This window comes from Haplochromis burtoni, unplaced genomic scaffold (genome assembly GCF_018398535.1).
Source record: "Haplochromis burtoni strain Fernald_Lab_line unplaced genomic scaffold, NCSU_Asbu1 Contig_56, whole genome shotgun sequence".
Lineage (NCBI taxonomy): Eukaryota > Metazoa > Chordata > Actinopteri > Cichliformes > Cichlidae > Haplochromis > Haplochromis burtoni.
The window spans coordinates 1009136-1027949 of record NW_024582417.1 but is presented as its reverse complement, the minus strand read 5'-3'; the positions used below and the strand labels follow the sequence as shown (position 1 = coordinate 1027949).

The window sequence follows — 18814 nt, the reverse complement described above, 5'->3', positions numbered from 1 at the left end:
TGGGCTTGAAGACAAAAATAAAAAACAGAAACACTACAACTGCAGCATGTTTGAAAGACATCTTAACAAAAAACTTTGCATTTTGTGCCATCGGACATGACAGTTACAACTAAGAGCTTTCCCTTGTCGTTTAGCATGCTTACGATCAACTGCAACTTGATGTTTTTATGTTAAGTGAACAAACTCTTAATAATATCATTGTGAAATTATAGTGTACAACTCTGTAAAGACTCAAAAGCTTAGGTGTGCTTCCAAAAAGTGGTCTGTAATGGAGGTTTAGGGCCATATGTGTCCAGCAGGGTCACCTTTCACGACAGCAGCATTCAATCAGGGGTGGGGTAATGTAGAGGAGGAGGGGCGTTACAGATAAACAGTTTTCACTGCCCAAAGTTTGGCAGTTGAGCCACTTTTTTGGCATTTTGTACTCTGAGCTAGAAGCAAAGGAGCTCTGCAACAAGATGTTGTTTGCTGACCTACTGGCCATCATTGGAGGAATGACTGTGACTTTCTACCTTCTGAAAATCACTTGGAGATGTTGGTGTGGATTTAGAGAGTTTGTTTTATCATCAAAATGGCAAGTGGACTTGAGAACATACGGACAATGGGCAGGTAAGGTTAAAGAAGAGGAATTACAGCGTACTCTTCAAATGTAACAGTGCCAGCTGTGGCGGTTTTAGGGTCAGGACTGCAAAGCCCTGGACATGGTACATCTTTTCTTAACATTTTTATCATGCCAACTCTCAGATCATCACAGTGTCTTCGGTTTACATAGAACTGACTGGTTTGCAGTCAAAATACATGTGTTATCTGCTGCTATGTTGGCCGCCACACAAATCTCTAAGCTTATCTGGGACAGGTCTATCTATCCCCAGAGCACAAACTAAACAAGGAGAAGAAGCGTTTAATTTTAATGCTCCACGTATCTGAAGCAAACTCTCAGAGAACTAGAGGCCTGCTGCAGCACTCCTTTCATTTAAATCAAGGCTGAATACTCTGAAATCACATTCTTACATTCCACTTGCAACTTTTACTCTTGTGTTGTTACAGTTCCTCCTAAATGCTTCTAAAATTACATTGTTACTTTGGAATGACTCGTTGAGATGAGGCATGCAAATAAAGTTGCATTTGAGGTATATGTTTATCTGCACTAAATACAAAATAGTCTAATTCTACACGAGAATCTGTAACTGGATCTTTTTTATTAATAGATACAATTTTGCCCATGCTTTGACTGCTATTATTCCAGTAAACCTATCAGATGATACTGATTTTTATTATTCTGCTTTTTGATATCCTCTGTCAACTAGCAATCTTACTAGTTGGTTATCACTACATTCACAGTAATGCTGGTTGTGCCGTACTGCTGATCAGAAATAATGGAAGTTTCTGCTTTGAATCCACATTTAAAAATGTATTTTTGTATAAGGAAAGCAAAACACATTATCTTTGTCCACAACAAATCCATGTTTAAAACTCCTGCTGGGTTTGACAGGAGTGTTGAAAGAAATAAAACTGATCTGACGTTTTTCTGCTTTCCCCTCTGTGCAGTTGTCACTGGTGCCACATCTGGTATTGGTAAAGCTTACGCCACTGAGGTGAGTCATCAGCTCCCCTTAACAATCGCTCTCTCTCCCATCCTACCCCCACACACACACACGCACACACACACACACACACACACACACACACACACACACACACACACACACACACACACACACAGCTATTTTGTAGCCGAGACTTTCTTTTGTTACTTTTGTCACTTCTTTTCACGGAAAACAGAAAGTTGTGAATTTCAGTATCTTATAATGTAGCTGCGTCATTACGATGGAGTTTTAGGTACTGTGTAGTCATGCAGCAATTAATATCGCCTCATGATGTACTGTTGATGTGATAATCATTCTTGCAAATATATTTTTGTTCACGCAATGTGAAAAATTATCAATTTTACAGCTAGCTTATAAATAAGTTTTCACAGTTAATAAAATTGTTGATAGCAAACTCCAAGACCAAGACATGTGTTTTTTAAGTTCAGAATTATAAAACAATTTGACTGACTTTGTCTCCTTGTTGTGTGACAGCCACAAACTCTCTCTTTTTCTCTTCCAGCTGGCACGAAGAGGCCTGGATATTGTTTTAATAAGCAGATGTGATAACAAGCTTCAAACTGTTGCCAGAGAAATCGGTGAGTTCAAGGAAAATACTACTTTCTGCGGCTATTGCGACAAAATAATCAAAAATATATTGTTTGTTTTCGTCAGAGGGTGTGTATGGAAGAAAGACTCAGACCATCCCAGTGGACTTCACACATGGCTACAGTATCTACCCTGCCATAGCCAAGGAACTACAAGGCCTGCAGATTGGAATTCTGGGTAATACATACCCACCTACTTTCCAACTTGCCTTTTTCTTACATACTTACTTACTGAAGCTGCTAATTTTGCATGTCCTTATGCCACATAGTTAACAATGTGGGAATGACCAGTACTGACTGTTTTGCCTATTTCCTGGAAATACCGGATGCTGAACAGGTAAGCGTTGTCGTGTTTTAATGTTATTATCTAAAGTTAATGAACTGTTTAATATATTTCTTCTGATAACAATCCTTTTTTCATTTTCTGTGTTTTTCTGACCAGAAAATCACTCAAGTGATCAACTGTAACATACTGTCAGTCCCTCAGGTGAGAGGTCTTTGTGGGTATTTCTGAGTAATTTTCACAGCTTTCTCCAATAAATAACCACTGATTGATACCTAAATGAGTTTATGTTGTCTCAATTCAGATGACCAGACTGGTTCTCCCAGACATGGTTAACAGGTAAAGACAGAAACATTCAAATTTAAAGTGATTATTAGGTAGCAAGGTATGGGATGATGTAATGGATGTCTGCCTTCCATCTTTGACCCAGAGGAAAGGGGCTGATCATCAACATCTCGTCTATGACAGGTGTCCATCCACAGCCTTTGTTGACGCTTTACTCTGCCTCCAAGGTGCTGTTTCAGTATGACGTACTTGCACTCATTGTTTCAGATATACGCTGACCCCGTCACACTGTAATGTTTTCTCACTGGCACACGGTTTGATGATGCTCACTTGTTGGTTTGTCTGTTTTCTTCTTTATTCCAGACTTTCGTAACATACTTCTCTCAGTGTCTCCATGCAGAGTACAAGTCAAAGGGAATTACTGTCCAGGTAAATTGTGCAACTCTGGTCAAATTCCAAAATTTCATTTATTTATTTATTTTTTCAGTTAAAAGCCAAATAACTCTGGCTCCCTTAATCTCTCCTCAGTGTGTGGCTCCCTTCCTGGTGTCCACCAACATGACAAAAAATGTGAAAGTGAACAGCTTCATGAAGAGCGCTACAGCGTTTGCTCGTGAGGCTTTGAACACAGTGGGTCACTCCAGCTGCACCCCTGGCTGTCTATCACACGCAGTCCAGGTCAGTTATAAAGTGCTAAACTGTTATAGCTTAGAAATGATCCCCTCCAATACGTTAACATGTCACTTTTCCAACAATTACAGAATGCGCTTCTTACAATGCTCTTGCCGGACTGTCTTCGGATGTCGACATTCCTCATTAGGAAACTACGAAGCTCATGCAAGAAAAACGATTGGACCGGTGAAAACAGGGAGTAGTCATGTGACTCCATCTGCACTGATATTGAGGTTGTTTTTTTTCTGCAGGAGAAAATTATCACTCAAATATTACTGAATTACTTCAACTCTATGGTGAATAAAACCCATTCACGACTGTTTTAACTCTTAGACAACAAACTGGTTTCACCGTTTTACCTTAGGCATGTTGACATGGTCAAGATGACCTGATGACGTTCAGAATAGGGATGAAAGGTGATCTGTGTGACTTTGTATGTGGCTTGGTTTGCTTTCAATCAAAGGGTTATTTCATACCCCTGAGAGAGTTTGATTGCTCTTTCATACAAATATGAAAAAGTAGTAAACTGATTACAGCAGGGGTTGGCAACCCTAGGGTTAACTGATGCCACGCCCATAGCTGGACTGGCCGTCAGGCATACCGGGCATTTACTCGGTGGCCCGGTGACTTTTTTTTTTCTTTGTAACTGTATAAACAATGAAAGGTGGTGGATTGGCCAGATGCTGGTCGGTGTGTAAAAATAACTCAGTTGTTTGGTGGTGGCTGTCAGGGCCGTGCAGAGACGTTTAAAGGGGCGGGTGCTTAAAGCTAAAAAGGGGCACATTGAACCAGGCTGAATAACAACAACACACATTCATCAAGAATCTAATATGGGTAACAAGGCAAAGCAAACGTAGCCTATGTTTTACCTGATGGGTACAATGTTGCTGTTAAGGTGTTGCTGCTGCCCCTGCTGCTGATAGTGCTGGAGGGCAGGGCTGTGCTGATCTGAGACTGTAGACATTAAAAAGTCCATAGGAGAGATGGTAGCTGATTAAACAAGTGTCATGAGATAATAACAAAATGCAAAGATTGGTGACAGCGCTTGGAACCATAAGGCAACAAAAAACTTGAGAAATAAACTAGACTGTGAATCACTCTTTGCTTCTCTTCTTCCTTCCATCCCATCATTTCATATATCACTCTCCACTTGCTGTCATCTGAGAACAAGGCACAACTTGCTATTGCAATAAACTATTATTTAATTATCCACACTCAACAACTCTTACACTTAATCTATAATAAAATGATGACAGAAAAATGTTATAGAAGCAAAACATTTCAGTTGTGCTTATTATTTTTGTTTATACTGGAATAGCTCTCCAACAACTGGTACATGTGTTAATGTTACCTGTGCTCTTTGTAATCCAGCTGCTGAGGGATCCACTACCTTTAGTAGCCTCACACAGCTCCTACTGTTTCCTCCTCATGTCCTTACCAGCCATGTCTGGACAATGATATATCATGAGTAATAATTTAAAAATCCATATACATAAAACACACACATGCACACACAGTGACATTTTAGACCTTCTTCAGAATACTGTATATACTGTGGGCACAAGTTTCCATCATGGTGCTGATCCAGAATCCTTCCCTTATTATTTATTACTAGAGCTACAATAATAAAGCAATGAGGGGAAAAAGTAATAAATATGAAATAATGTATTTATGATGATTCCATTTGTTTCACTATCCACTCTGTGCAGGGGCAAAGCTTATTACATTTTTAAACTGTAGAGATACAATCATTTTACTGCTGTAAAATCCAAATTTTGTCTTATTTAAAATATAAATCTAATATAATCTGCTTCTTAATGTATGTTCTTTAAAATACAGCGTGTGTTTTTTAATATATTATAATTATAATAATATTATGTGGACATGCATATTAGATCGTTTTTAGTGAAATATAATCCCCCAGAAAGGCAGGAAATGCCCTGTAACTTACTTTAAAACTAAATATGTTCCCTAAAACGGTGACAGAGCTACAGACCCATGACAGCCTTACCAGGTAGCCAGCAGCTATGACCAGCACTACTTGTGCAGTTAATAAAAGGACAGGTAATGTTTGTCACGCTGTTGCACACACAGCACGCTCGTTTGTTTCAGTTCGTCAGTTGCACAAGACAGCTTACCAACGTGTACGTAATAAGCTAATACTCCTGTGTGCTACACACTACAGTGTACGCTGTACACCTACTTACTGGTTTTGTCGCATCAGTCTGTGTCTCTGAGTTAACTTGTGTTTCTCCTACAGCTCCGGACCGCAAAAATGCGCGTGCTCTTTGTGAGCTCGTTCCCGGCTCGTAACCAGCGCGTTCTGCCGTCAAGGGCGATCATTGGTTAAATGTGATCATGTGACTGATGCAAGCCAGATCCTTTTATTTAGCAAAACTGTGATTAATAGTTAAATATTATTGTTGAGGGGCACAGACAGGACTCCGCACGCACACACACATATAAAAAGAAATAATTAAAAAAAAACAAAAAAACAATTGCCTCAACAAAAGGGCACTTTGGGCACCCATCAGGAAAGGGGCGGGTGCTCAAGCCCCTTCCGCCCCCCCTCTGCACGTGCCTGGTGGCTGTGGTGGTGCTTCCTCAGATTCAGTAACATTAGCAAGTGGTGGAGGCCAGCAGGTGGATGAGAGAAAGGGGAGGCAGGAGGAGAGACCCAGGCGGCCCGCCGGTCCGAGTGTCAGGTGAACTGAACTTCAGGTAAGAAGTTATGACCTGCAGTCCATCTGGGTCAGATATAAACCAAGTTTAGGTGGAGTTTATTTTCGTTGTGCTGACTTTTTACAGTCAGTTACAATAACTCTTACTGCGTACTAGCTAGCATGACGGAGTTTCTATACAGCTGGGTGGGTGCTTTGATGGTACTAATAGTGAACTTTATTTTATTCATAAGGTTAGTTAGTAGAGTTGCCAACCGTCCTGTAAAAAGACTGAATCGTCTCGTATTCAGAGAAAATATTATGCGTTTCGTATTGAGGTGAAAAGGAACAGTTTGTCCCGGACTTCAGCTAGAATAAAAAAAGACACAAAGCTGGAGTTATTCTGTCGTTACGCTGCACAGTTGCCTCTTCTTCTCTCATTCTCTCCCCCTCTCTCGCCTGTTGCTACTTCAATCATGAAACGATCAATGATCCGCTGATCGTTTGTTTATCACCAACTTTGCACCAGAAAGAGGAAACCGCCGGATGTCGCGCTAAACAACAGCAGCACGTTTAAGCTTGATCAGCTGTTGTTAGAATGTATTTAATATTACTTTCTACTAGCTGATGTTTGCTGGAGCCACAGCTGTAAAAGCTGCTGGCCACGGTTTGTATATCTGGTGAGAGGGAAACATGAAGATGAAACCAGGAGATGTCCTTACTGAATCATCAGAGCTGAACAGGTGATGGAGAAACAGGTTTACCTTTTAGGTGACATGAATGAGTTGAAGGGAAGTTATGAACTGTTTCTGAGAGACAAATAACACCAGGATCCTTTTTTATGTAGCTGACAGCTGGTACCTGTGCAGTGGCGGGTCTAGCAAAGTTTTGCCAGTGGGGCCAGGTAGGGCATTAACAGGGAAAGGGGGACACAAAGAAATGCCTTCTTATTCTCATTTAAAATGTCTAGCTTTTAATAAATAATTATCTGAAGCTTACAACCAAAGTTTCCATCTGGTGTAAAATGTATAGAAATCATATATATAACATCGAAGCAGCTGGAATCCACAGCTGTGTGTGTTCATGGAGCTTGCATTTTCACCTGCTGGACATCACTACCTGACAAGTTTAACTGTCTTCAGAACATTGCAGAGGCCTTACTGACAGTATTTGGTTCTACATATCTGTGTAAGCAGATTTTCTCACATGAGTGTCCTCAGGTAGCCGTCTTAATGCTGGACACTCGGAGACCTGTGTCTCTGAGTGGGAGACCAGAGATCACATTAACATGTGTGTCTCTGTATTAACAAACATGCCATATTGGCCCAGTTTATTTTTCTTATCATTGTTGTGAGGAGACCATAAATAACATTTGTATTTTCTGTTGTACAGTTCATTTGCGGTTATGGATAAAAAGTGTCTTTTTTGGTTTCATCTGTGAACAAATATAATTCTATAAAGTGGTTCTATATAGTGTGTAACCGTTAATATAGAGCGTTATTAAATTTATTGCTAATGCAATCATATGGCACACTGACTTCTGAGGAAATTTTAAATGGCACTCGTCATCAGAAAGGTTGCCTACCCCTGGATTACAGTAAAAACACTAATGCAGTAATCAGGAAAGTGAGCAATCAAGAGTGCAAACTGTTTTAATGGGATTAAGATGAAAAGTGCATCAACACAACAACTTCTATCTTTAGCTGTGAAGTATGTGGAAAAACTACAGCACTGTATAAAAACAATGAGAGAAGTTAACGTGGGTGGAGTAAATTATTCTGCAGTAAGAGTAGTGAGAATGACTTTTCTGATGTGAGAATTGCACTGAAGGCAAAGAAAAAAAAATAGTAATACAACTGGCAGATATGTAGATTTGATCTGTTTTTATTACATTCTGTGGTTTGAACACATAAGTGGTTACAACAAAAATATTAATTCACATAACAGCTCCAGGGATGACAACAGACAGTGCCTGTGGCAGTAATTTCAGTAATATTAGAGTGAAGTACTTTTAGAGTCTGCTCTGCTAGCACCAAGTCCAATCCACTTTTTTTTTTCTTTTTTAAATAAACACAAATAATAGCAACAAATGTATCATTCTAATGTCAAAACTGTAACAATTCCTTTTATATCACTGGGGAAAAAATTCATAAATTGGCATGAGGACATGAAAAACAACAACAAAAACAAATAAATACAAATCTGAATGAAACAGGGTCCCAAACAAAAGACGTCTTTAGATCTCTTGGTCCAGCAACCAGCAGAAACATGAGAGCGAAGGAACGAAAGTAGGCAGCAAAAAAAAAAAGTACAAACGAAAAGAACACAATGTCATTTAGAAACTGGAATTTATTCTGCACTCGTTTTTGTTAATCCAAAGCTCAGCATTTCATCACTGAAATTATAGGCAGATATATTCTATATGTAATGCCCTGGGCAACCCGCGCAGCTTAAAACAACGTGCGCGTTTGTTACGAAGAGCCTTTGGCCTGATTTTGTTTAGACAGGTCTGAAGATAATGCAAGAAGAAGGTTGTATCAACAAAAGCAAAGTATTCTCCCGGTTCCTGGTTCAGTTGAAGCCAGTTCAATAGTTCAAGTATATAAAAATAAGGAAATATCATATTTAAATGAAAGACCTCAAGTGCTACTTGACCATCGTTGCTACCCGCATTTAAGTGAACAATGAGATAAGACACTATTTCAATGACAAATCGTACTGCGATGACAAAAAGTCATCACCGCACATGCTCAGAGGTCAGTGTACGTGACTGGGGTGACGCCGTGAATTAGAAGCGTTGGACCTAATTCATTGGTCACTGCTTCCAGCTGAGCTAGAAACACCTGTGACTGGCTGCGGTGTGAAGGAGGTTGAGGTAAATACAGGAAGCGAACGGTAGCTTGCGAGCTGTGCTCCATCAACATGTGGTTCACTGCTGACAAGAAGCTCTTGGACGGAGCTTGTGCTGGCTCTGCGGTGGGAGTGTGGTGCTGCACCACAGAGTCCCACGGCACGATCTTTATCGACGCCCTGATCCTCAGCTTCCTCAGCAGCTCTCGAAAGGTCTCTTCGTTGACCATCCATCCCTGGTCGCTGGAAGCGGTTCCCACGTTGAGGAAAATTCTCATTTTTGCATGCCGCCATTTGTTGGACATGTTGAGTACGCAGGCCATCTGCAGCAGAAAGAGGCTGCACACGTCCTCGTAGTCACGGCTGCCCGGCTGGAGCAGGTTGAGCGGCCACACGTCTATAATCCGCTCCGAGCCGTCGACCTTGCTGTCTTTATCTTCTCCCTCTAACTGGAAGAAATACCGACCCAGGCACACGCTCTTGTTCATTTTAATGGCGTCAGAAATTATCCCAACGTATTCCTCTGGTGCGAGCCACCGCGGGCTCTCTGCATCCCGGACGGGGGGGAAATGAGCCTGCAGTGAAGGCAGGTCAACCCCAAAATTAAATTCATCCTCGCCGCCTCGTTCCACTGCTGTGTCGCAGAAGGCAGAGTCCTGCAGGAGGAAGTCCTCAGGAGTGCAGCTGTCATAGAACCCCAAAATCAGCATGTTGGGCTTCATGCCACCTTTTAGAGGAATGTAGGAGTCAGCACATAAAGTAACGTCACACTCTGGACTGAATGCAATCACCAGAAAAGCGAGGAGACAAAAATGAGCTTACCTAGGCCTGTGATGCGAAGCAGATGCTGAGTTCCCTGTCTGACAGTAGGAGAGAGTGTCAGGTCAACAAAGGCCTTCACCCCAAGTTTATCAACTAGGCTCATCCAAAAGTTGTACTGCTGCTGGACTGGATCTGAAGGCAAGGTGTCTAAAACACAGAGTAGACAGAAAAATACATTCACCAAAACTAAGCTGAGAGCTTCATTTAATAGATGCAATTTCATCAAGGAAATGGTGAGTGGTAAATGGACTGGTTCTTATACAGCACTGTCCTGCTCAAGCACTTAAAAAGTGCTTTATGCAACATGTGTCATTCACCCATTCATAAAAGCATGTTTTTCTATGTCTAAGTGCTTTCTATCTGATATTCACACACATCCACACTCAAATAAACATCTGGAGCAACTCAGCTGGAGCCTCTCCAAGATGCCACAGAATGAGTCGAACCCTGGTCAGGTCCCCAGGCTATCGCAGGGCTAGCACATAGAGACAGACAACCATTCACACTCACATTTGCACCTATGGGCAATTTAGAATAATCATTTTAGCTAACCTAACCCACACAAACATGAGAACATGCAGACTCCACGCAGAAAGGCTCCAGCAGGATAGTGGATTGTGGCAGTATGGATTAAGGATTGAATAAAAAGAAATGTAGTTCCGCAAGGCCAAATCAATAAGGAGCTAATTATCTATCTGAACCCTCAGTTTGAAGCTACTGTGCCACAGGAAAAAAGTCAAGTGCAAAAGCTCCTGCACATTAAGTCCCCACAAGGAAACTTTTCATGTTGGTATGTGTGATCAGGCCTGTCAGAGCTCATATGAATCCTACTACTTACAGATGACTGCAAGTTGATTCATAGCGTCAGGCTTTCCAGGCACAGGACATCAAAAGGTAGGTTTTAGCTATAAATACACAATGTCTCAGCACTACAGATAACAAAATGCTTTGGTACGAATTAGTCACAGAACCCAAACAGTGCAAAACTGATACTGAATGTGAGTATCTGAGGCCTTCAAACAACAGCAGCAGCAACTTCAGTTAAGTCATAAGCAAAACCACAACGATAAGAGTAATTTAATACTGTTAGCTGCAGACGGCCATAACACGCCACCTAATGAGCATTACCCAGATCTCCCAGCTGCACATGACCCAGCACATACAGTCCTCCCTTCTTCAGCTGATTTACAAACAGGATGAGCTGGCTGGAAGAGCGGGGGTTGGCCACCATCAACAACACCTGCGGCCTCCAGAACTTCACGTGGTCTTTCCTCACATCCAGCATCAGCAGATACTTGCGCACCTAAAAACCAGAGCGGATAAAGAGAAGCGAAACTATTGAGAAACTGTAGTGCATGCTGGACTTTGTGTGTATGAGTGCGAGTGACTGTGTCCAGATAACCTGGTGGAAAATGAGAGCCTGGCTGATGTAGCCCCAGCTGCTAGTGGGCGATCTGTAGTGGAGGAAAAGCAGCAGCAGTAGGAGGAGCACGATGCTGCCCGAGGAGTACACGGGATTGATGACGAACATCATGGCCAAACAGCTCACAATCCCCAGCAGGCAGGTGTGCCAGGAAAAGAGCTGGAAGGTTGGTCTGTTAAACACGCACACAGACAAGACATGAACAGCAGGAGCGAATGGATATCACTTATATGGCAATATATGTTTAGCTTTTGAAGTGTCACAGAACAAGTGTTTTCTTATGTCCTTCCAGAATTGATTAATTGATTACACTTTCATGGTACCATAGCACAATGTTAAATGTAGGCACAGAAGGACTAAAATGCTCTCGGGCTGTGATATTTACAGTCCTGTTACTAAGTGCTTTCAACTGCTTTGCGGTCACAATCAAATCTATTAACCATTTGTTCTCTGAAAATGTCAGACGTTTTTTGAAAAATTACCATCACATCTTTCTTGTCAACACAGACTCCTAACAATTAAACAATAACCTCACGATAATACAGAAAAGCAACAAATTCTCACATTTGAGAACCTAAAATGTTTTTCACTTTTGCTGGAAACCATTCAGATTATAACCAAAATCAGCTAATGCAGTGACACATTATCGCTGCAGCTTCACTGCAACTTATCCTCCTGCTGAATTCATGCTAATATGATGAAGCTTGCTGTTGTCTGTTAATGTGACGACATTGTAGGTTCCACAATGTCAAGAATGAGTTGCCACTGACAGAGGTCAGCAGACACCACACACGTTTTTATTGTTCTTTCACTACTGGTTGATCAGTATTTATTACGACTCTACTTAAGACATTTTGCAGAATTTAAAACCTTAAGCATGAGTTAAGCATTTTAGTCATTAACATGTGCATATTTTGAAACTAGACATCACAAGCAAGGTGTGGCTCTGAATCAAAAAGCACTGGGCACAGCATGATAGTGTGGTAGCAACTTTTTACACATATAGTGCTTTATCAGCTGTTTTACACTAAACAGGGCTACATTTTATAACATGAACACTATGCTAACTTGCACATTAAGTCAAAAGTTTAAGTGTTTAAAAGTGTTTAATGAGGTGATTAATCATGCAAGTAGTAAGGTTTTGGGTCCATACGAGTTAACCTTTAAAAAAAAAAAAAAATCCTAGTTTAAAGCATTCGTCCATTGGCGCCATTTTTTTTTAACCCAGAGGCTACAGCCATCTTTTAATATACAGTCTGTGCTCATTACCTGAAATTTGGAGCTGATGCCCACTCAAGCGCCAAACAGGCCAAGTCAACTGCAGCGTAGGCAAGTAAGTAGAAAACAGTCACCAAACCTGCTATCGCATTGAGCTCCCCTGCAAACACCACGCACTGCAACAAGCCACAAACTACAGGTTAGTCAACCAGTTCCAATTTCAAAAACAGGGACCTGCGGGCTGCAGGAACTCACCTGTGTCAGGCCCCAGGTGAACAGCACCGCCACCCAAGGATTTCCTGAAGCTGATGTGATGGCAGCTGGGGCTAATGGCAAGCCTTTGAGGAAAACCATTAAAGTTTCATAATTAATCCCATAAGAAGTATAAAAAAATATATTTAAAAAAAAAGGATGAGCCTTACCAAAGAGGTGATCCAGAGCAAGAGCATGCAGGATACGGGACGCTCCTATCATGGCACACATCGCTGCTGACAGTGAGGCGCAGTATATCCCAATAGTGACAAATGGTGGCCATAAGTTGATCCGTTGCAAAAAGCCATAATCTTGAATCAACAGGGTCCTGAAGAAATATGTTTGTTATCATAACTCAAACTTCTTAATTGTATGTCATTTATATTTGATAAGCCATTCCGACCTGTCACAGGTGGCGCTGATCATGAGGAAGAGCAGGACGTAGACGATGAAAGTGTAACTGACGGCTATGATGGTGCCTTTAGGGATTGCAACACTCGGATTCTTCAGCTCCCCTGCAGAGATGAGTGGAGTAAGAGCTGCTGTCATGAAGTGCATGTTTATGTACGTGAGACCAATTTTTGCATGTTCATACAGTATTGTGCAAAGGTCTTGAACCACCACCGATTCTTGATACTTCTCTGATAAGGAGCCAGACTATTATGTCTTAAGGAATAGTTCTCCAGGCTTTCGAAAGAGCTTTTGAAGTTTTGAATTGGCCGCTTCTTCACTCATTTACACTCCAGTAGTTGCACCTGACCATCTCCAGAAGATGGTCTTTCATAAGCCACTTCACACTGACACCTAAAAGACACCTAACTCAAGGGATGAACCAGTGTTGCGTTTATAAAAAACAGACAACTTAGCGCAGAACCAATTTTAAATTGTACCTTTAGGCACTTTGTTACCAGCAGCGTGTTGCAAAAACACATCATTTGTTACTGTCCAAGGAGCTTGGAAAGAAAAGCGTCTGGACTTCTTTAAGTTGCTAGAAGACGTTTCACCTCTCATCCGAGAAGCTTCTTCAGTTCTAAGGTCAAATGGTGGAGAGTCCCAGTGGTTTACGACACCAACTGTCACCCATCTATAATCCAGTTTTGAGAACCCTTCCCAGACGCCTTAACGCCCACTCACATCCTGGGCCATCTGACCTCAGGGAATCACATGATAGGGTGGGCCCAGGTTTCACAATGAGCTCACCCGAAACCCTGGCTGATTGTGACCCACACCCGTTTTCACACCTCGGCTCATGTGATTAGGTAGAGGATCATCAGGGGGTCCTTTGTCCCTCTTTGGGGGGGACACTCCCACTGGGTTTAACTCTGGGACTCTCCACCATGTGACCCTTAGAACTGAAGAAGCTTCTCGGATGACAGGTGAAACGTCTTCAAGCAACTTAAAGAAGTCCAGACGCTTTTCTTTCCAAGCTCCTTAGACTGTGTGAATGGGTGAATGACTGAATGACTTAGTGTGTGAATGGGTGAATGACTGAATGTAGTGTAAAGCGCTTTGGGGTCCTATGGACTAGAAAAGCGCTATACAAATGCAGGCCATTTACCACTACGATGACCTGGATGACTGAAAACCTTCACAGACATCATTTGTTGCCATTTCTTAAGAAAAGATAACAAAGTTTGATAGATACAAAAAAGTATTATTTAAATGTTTACATGATTCCCAAAGAGCTATCAGCTGAAAACTTGACACATGTCAGCTTAGTGTGCAGCGTGTCCTTAAAAACTATTTGGAACCTGGACAAGTGGAGAACAAACGTCTACTTGTCCACTTGTTTCCAGGTCTTAAAAAATATCCACAATATTATCTGAAAGTCATGCCCTTAAGAAACGAGAAAAGGTCCAGCTAAGGCCTGACAGAGAACTGAGAAATAAATCTCGTCCACCAGTTGATCCATAAACTGTTCGCTGAAGCTTTATCAGAAACAATCTCTGTGAAAGGGTGGCTATCAAGGAATTCTTAAGAGAAAAGGAAATATGTACAGAGGAGGTCAAGGATATTTACAGCCATCTGTGAAACACAGTGGAGGCTCTGTCAAGGTTCTGCACTCCATTTCAGTCAGTGGTGTCAGAGACCTTGCTAAAATTGATGAAATTATGAATGTCATCAGTTTGCAAACATACTACCAATGCAGAAAAAAAACCTACCTGGGCAGAAAAACCACACAGTGGAGCACGATCAGTCATGATCAATCGAAGCATCGTGACAGAAAATGGAACAAAAAGCAGCCAACATCCAAAGACGAGCTTTGAATGTCTTTCAAGAGGCCTGGAGAACTATTAGTGAAGACTACTTAAAGACATGACAGGGTGCATTAAAGAATAAAGTTGAACACACCAAATATTGACTTTCAAGCTTGTTAGACTCTGTTTTTGTCTTTTCCTCTCATATTTTCATGTATCTTTGCACTTTTCAATAAATTATTCCATGCATTTAAATTCTTTCCTCACAAAATATAAAGAAATGAGGGATGACTCAAGACCTCTGCGCAGTGCATAATGCACCATGAGGAGACCTTGAGAAAACAGTCAGAGATCTTTTGGGTATTGCGGTAACGCAAGATAATATAAGAAACGATAACAGGAAGTGAAAGTCCTGCTTTTAAATCTACCACTAGATTTTGGTAGAAACTGCAATATCTGCCTCTGAAATGTCGTTCAAATAATCAAAAAGACGTAAACGTTCAAGAAAAAGGAAAGTATTTAAAAATATCGCTAGTAGCACTGTCACCCCCAACAAATTTTCACCTGACATGTTGGCTCCAGCCATGATTCCTGTGCAGCTGGTGAACATGACCGCAAACACGGTGGCAAAAGACATGACAGAGTTGGTGCTGTAGTCCAACGAGTAACCAGCTAGAGAGAAAGGGGGGGGGAAAAAGAGGAACCTCAGCAAGACCTTAAATAGATGCTTCCCTGTCCTTACAAGCATTAACACTTGTGGCCCATCTATACTTACGGCCCAGGTTGTTCTTCAGTGTGGTGGCGCTGAAACCAGTGTAGCTGGCGTTGTAATGGAGGGTCTGGTTGCTAGGTCCGTGGTGGGTAATGGTGAATTCTTGAGGTTTGACTGCTACAGAACTGATGAAGACAGACAGCAGCGATACAGTGACCACCAGAAGGATGACGAAGGCAGTGCGGGAGTAGATGTGGGCGCCCACCAGACACACAAGCAGACACAGCAGAAGGATTACTGCAGAATACAACACTCTGTACCAGTAACCCTGTGAAAGCACCCGCACGCCCGTGGACACAGAGGAGTCTAAAAAGAAAAAAAATCAGGCAGAAAACGTATGGGATAAAGTAAATGAAGTAGATCATTTAATGGAAAAAATATATATATAGTGAAACAAAATACGAGTAGGACCTTACCGGGATCTGCACCAAATACATCAAGTATGGCTTCTACGAGACCTAGAACATAGCCTCCACATGCAAAGATTTTTGCTAGAAAGAACATTAAACCAATACTTCCTCCAAACTCGGGTCCCAGAGACCGGCTTATCATGTCTGATTGTGTTTTTGTTAAGGCTTATGGTTCACCTGAAACTGTGGCAAAGGATGATTTTAAAAAAAAGAAGAAGTTTGAAACAGTTTGGTCTGTAAGGATACAATACGCTCCACCGCCCTGTATCGCACCATTGGTGGAAATAGCACAGATGGACAGTATCGTAAGAGATATGATGGTGTAGGCTACAACCACCATCAAAAGAGCCTGCAACAGGCCCGCATGACCAACCACAAACCCTGCAAAGAAGGAGATCACACCACGTGAGTCACTACAGCACAATGACGTGAGCCATTAAAAACATGCCAAGCGTGGCTTTTAAAAAAAAAAAATCTGTTCAAACATGCGCCTCTCACCTGTTCTCAGAAATAGCACAATGCTGAACATTGAGAGGACAGTTGGCACCATAACACCGAAAAACGTGTTCAATTTTCGAGGATTCTGATTTGGTGTCCCGGAGCTGGATTCTTGGGTGGGGTCCGCATCCGTGCCACATACCGCTGCAGTCACATTCAGACCGCACACCCCTGAGGTGATCAGGGGCGTGCGTTCGTTTGACATGGCTGCAGAGAAGAGGTTCTGCTTAGTCTACTCCTGTGGAAAAAAAGAAACCAATAGAGACCGTTTTAAAACCATTTTGAAGCAGTTCTACAGAGTTTAATCTGCTTCAGGCAGGCAGCAGCTGAACTTGGAGTTGATGGCCTGAGTCACTTCTACCTTGTCTGTCTGCTTTGTGCACAACACAGATTGCTGTCATTTGTTAAGCCCAATTTATCTCTCACTTATCTCCCATTCTCCTTTTGTTGACTTGGACATATGAAAGCCTGCAGGCTAAAGGGCGTGGCACGGTCAATAGGAACTCCATTTTCACACAGTTTTGAAATCACGCTGAGAATTTGCCTCCTCGCCCCTTTCAGTGCCTCCTAAAAACAAGTGATCATCATGTGAAACAACAGCAAATGCCCTAGAACGTCTTATAAATACTTACAAGCCCTGATCAAGTAGTTACTCTTCACCAGCTGAGAATTAGCTGGTTTAAAAGTAAGTACTTTTGTTTTTTCTTTATCATCACGATCAAACGCTCACATGCTGCAGAAAGAATCTGCAGGCCAAGTTTATAGCAGACTTCATTATGAAGTTCCTGCTCACACTTCAGGTCGGTATTTGTAGTCACCTGATTCGCAGCTGCTTGTCTGTTTTGACATACAGGAGAGAGAAAAAAAAAAAAAAACAGCAGCCACCTCAGCTGAGCAGCAACCAGGTGGCCTTGCGTGTTTTGTTCCTCTCAGCATTCGCTTTGTAATTGTTCCTCAAGGAGATATTTTTCATCACTGAACCAGCAGAGCAGCTTTCTGAAAGCTATTAGCTCAGCTACAGAAATCACATGATAGGAAACCCAGACTGCCACCTAAGTCATACACAACAGAGCTTGACTGAACATGCCAGGTACATTTTCTCCAAATGATTATAGAGGGTTCTAGCTAGCAACTGATTTATGTCAATGATACTATCTGTTAAATATCGGATTAGTTATTAGACAGTTAATTTAGATCTATTTCTCAAGGATAACAACAAAAAAGGGCAAACACTTATTGGTGTCACCTGCTCACATGAGGTTTTCCTTTGTCTCATTTGAGACATAAACTAAAGAAAGCGTCAGAAAGGCACTTGAATTCACAGAGCTTCTCAGCTGTTATTTGTTTTGTGTTAGTTGCAAGTCTTTCGTAAATTACATAGGCTTACCCCCATCATGACAAACGACTTCTTGGTGGTTATAAAAGGGAAGTTAAGCATTCAGACATAGCCACATGCATCAGTTTGTGAGTTCCTGTATTCTAGTTGATGCTGAAACGGGCATTATGGCGCATGCTCTGCAAGATGCTGTCAGTGACGCACTGTGCTGATGTTTACGATGATAAATGATGATGATGATGATGACGAAAACCACGATTCAGTCTATCGGGAATTATAGGCCCTCCTGGGTCCCCGGACCCTATTTTTATAAACATGTAGGTAGGTAAAATAAATCACCGCTTCCGTCACATGTACGTTGGATGAGGGTGGAGCAACTGGAGCATAAAAACTTTACATCTCCAGAGAAGGGTAAATCGGGGCAAAAGCTTAACTATGCGTGTGCTGGTGCATTTTGGGTAAATTTCTCCCCAAGCCCGACGGTCAGGAAGTTCGGGCCGGCTGATCCCGCCATAATGTAAACAACACAGCTGATCTAAATGCTCCTGAACTGTCATTCAATCGGCAAAATCAAACATGTTTGCCACGAAACGCGCCCCGTGATGTGATGTGCCTTCACCCCGCCCCCAGCTAAAAAAACCGGGCAGAGTCAACCTTACCTCTCGGCACACTTTCAACCACTTCCTGCTTGTGAACTCCTTTTGTTGGTTTGGAAGCTGGGTGTTTGGTTGAGCCTGTGTCAGTTGTGTGGAGAAGTCTCACGGGTCAGATGCGCAGTAGACTCACAAATGTGGAAGCAATGGGCTGGCTGACCGAGATTAGCTTCCCCTAGAGTTGGATGCTGCGAAAGATGTGCTGCCCAATAATAATACAACTACCGCGGCACGCCTCGTTCCCCCTGTTATTTGTTAAAAAGTGTCACGGGAGAGCTGACACTGCTC

The 18814-nt window shown here is 42.0% G+C and overlaps 2 protein-coding genes and 1 long non-coding RNA gene across 4 annotated transcripts; 1 reads left to right on the top strand and 2 right to left on the bottom strand.

Moving 5' to 3' along the window:
• The first annotated feature begins 380 nt into the window (after positions 1-380).
• hsd20b2 (hydroxysteroid (20-beta) dehydrogenase 2) lies at positions 381-4083 on the top strand. Its single transcript, XM_005922129.3, has 11 exons — positions 381-609; positions 1549-1595; positions 2110-2185; positions 2262-2372; positions 2464-2531; positions 2637-2681; positions 2782-2816; positions 2908-2989; positions 3126-3191; positions 3291-3440; positions 3524-4083. Exons 1-11 carry the CDS (start codon positions 459-461, stop codon positions 3635-3637), a joined length of 945 nt encoding a protein of 314 aa, XP_005922191.1. The 5' UTR covers positions 381-458; the 3' UTR covers positions 3638-4083.
• A 181-nt stretch (positions 4084-4264) lies between these two features.
• On the bottom strand, positions 4265-5700 carry LOC121814535. The gene is made up of 3 exons (XR_006054405.1): positions 5642-5700; positions 4786-4881; positions 4265-4388 (listed from the first exon to the last, which is right to left on the bottom strand). It is a non-coding gene; the product is annotated as an uncharacterized LOC121814535 (long non-coding RNA).
• A 2262-nt stretch (positions 5701-7962) lies between these two features.
• On the bottom strand, positions 7963-18814 carry slc12a9 (solute carrier family 12 member 9). 2 transcript variants are annotated; one of them, XM_005922124.3, is made up of 14 exons: positions 18533-18814; positions 16538-16775; positions 16286-16420; positions 16046-16183; positions 15633-15935; positions 15422-15529; positions 13063-13174; positions 12830-12987; positions 12663-12745; positions 12459-12583; positions 11169-11361; positions 10895-11069; positions 9767-9913; positions 7963-9671 (listed from the first exon to the last, which is right to left on the bottom strand). In XM_005922124.3, exons 2-14 carry the CDS (start codon positions 16740-16742, stop codon positions 8845-8847), a joined length of 2709 nt encoding a protein of 902 aa, XP_005922186.1. In that variant the 5' UTR covers positions 16743-16775; positions 18533-18814; the 3' UTR covers positions 7963-8844. The 2 variants fall into 2 exon arrangements, with proteins under 2 accessions (XP_005922186.1, XP_005922187.1); XM_005922125.3 differs by lacking the exon at positions 18533-18814 and adding an exon at positions 17925-18514.

Bases quoted from the DNA above. Each gene is read 5' to 3' on its own strand.
- slc12a9 (XM_005922124.3), bottom strand. From the start codon at position 16,742: ATGTCAAACGAACGCACGCCCCTGATCACCTCAGGGGTGTGCGGTCTG. The intron at 9,914-10,894 runs GTAATGCTCATT...TCTGTGTTTTAG, and splicing joins TGTGCAGCTGGGAGATCTGG to ACACCTTGCCTTCAGATCCA. The intron at 9,672-9,766 runs GTAAGCTCATTT...TTCCTCTAAAAG, and splicing joins GCTTCGCATCACAGGCCTAG to GTGGCATGAAGCCCAACATG.
- hsd20b2 (XM_005922129.3), top strand. From the start codon at position 459: ATGTTGTTTGCTGACCTACTGGCCATCATTGGAGGAATGACTGTGACT. The intron at 610-1,548 runs GTAAGGTTAAAG...CCCTCTGTGCAG, and splicing joins AACATACGGACAATGGGCAG to TTGTCACTGGTGCCACATCT. The intron at 2,373-2,463 runs GTAATACATACC...TATGCCACATAG, and splicing joins CCTGCAGATTGGAATTCTGG to TTAACAATGTGGGAATGACC.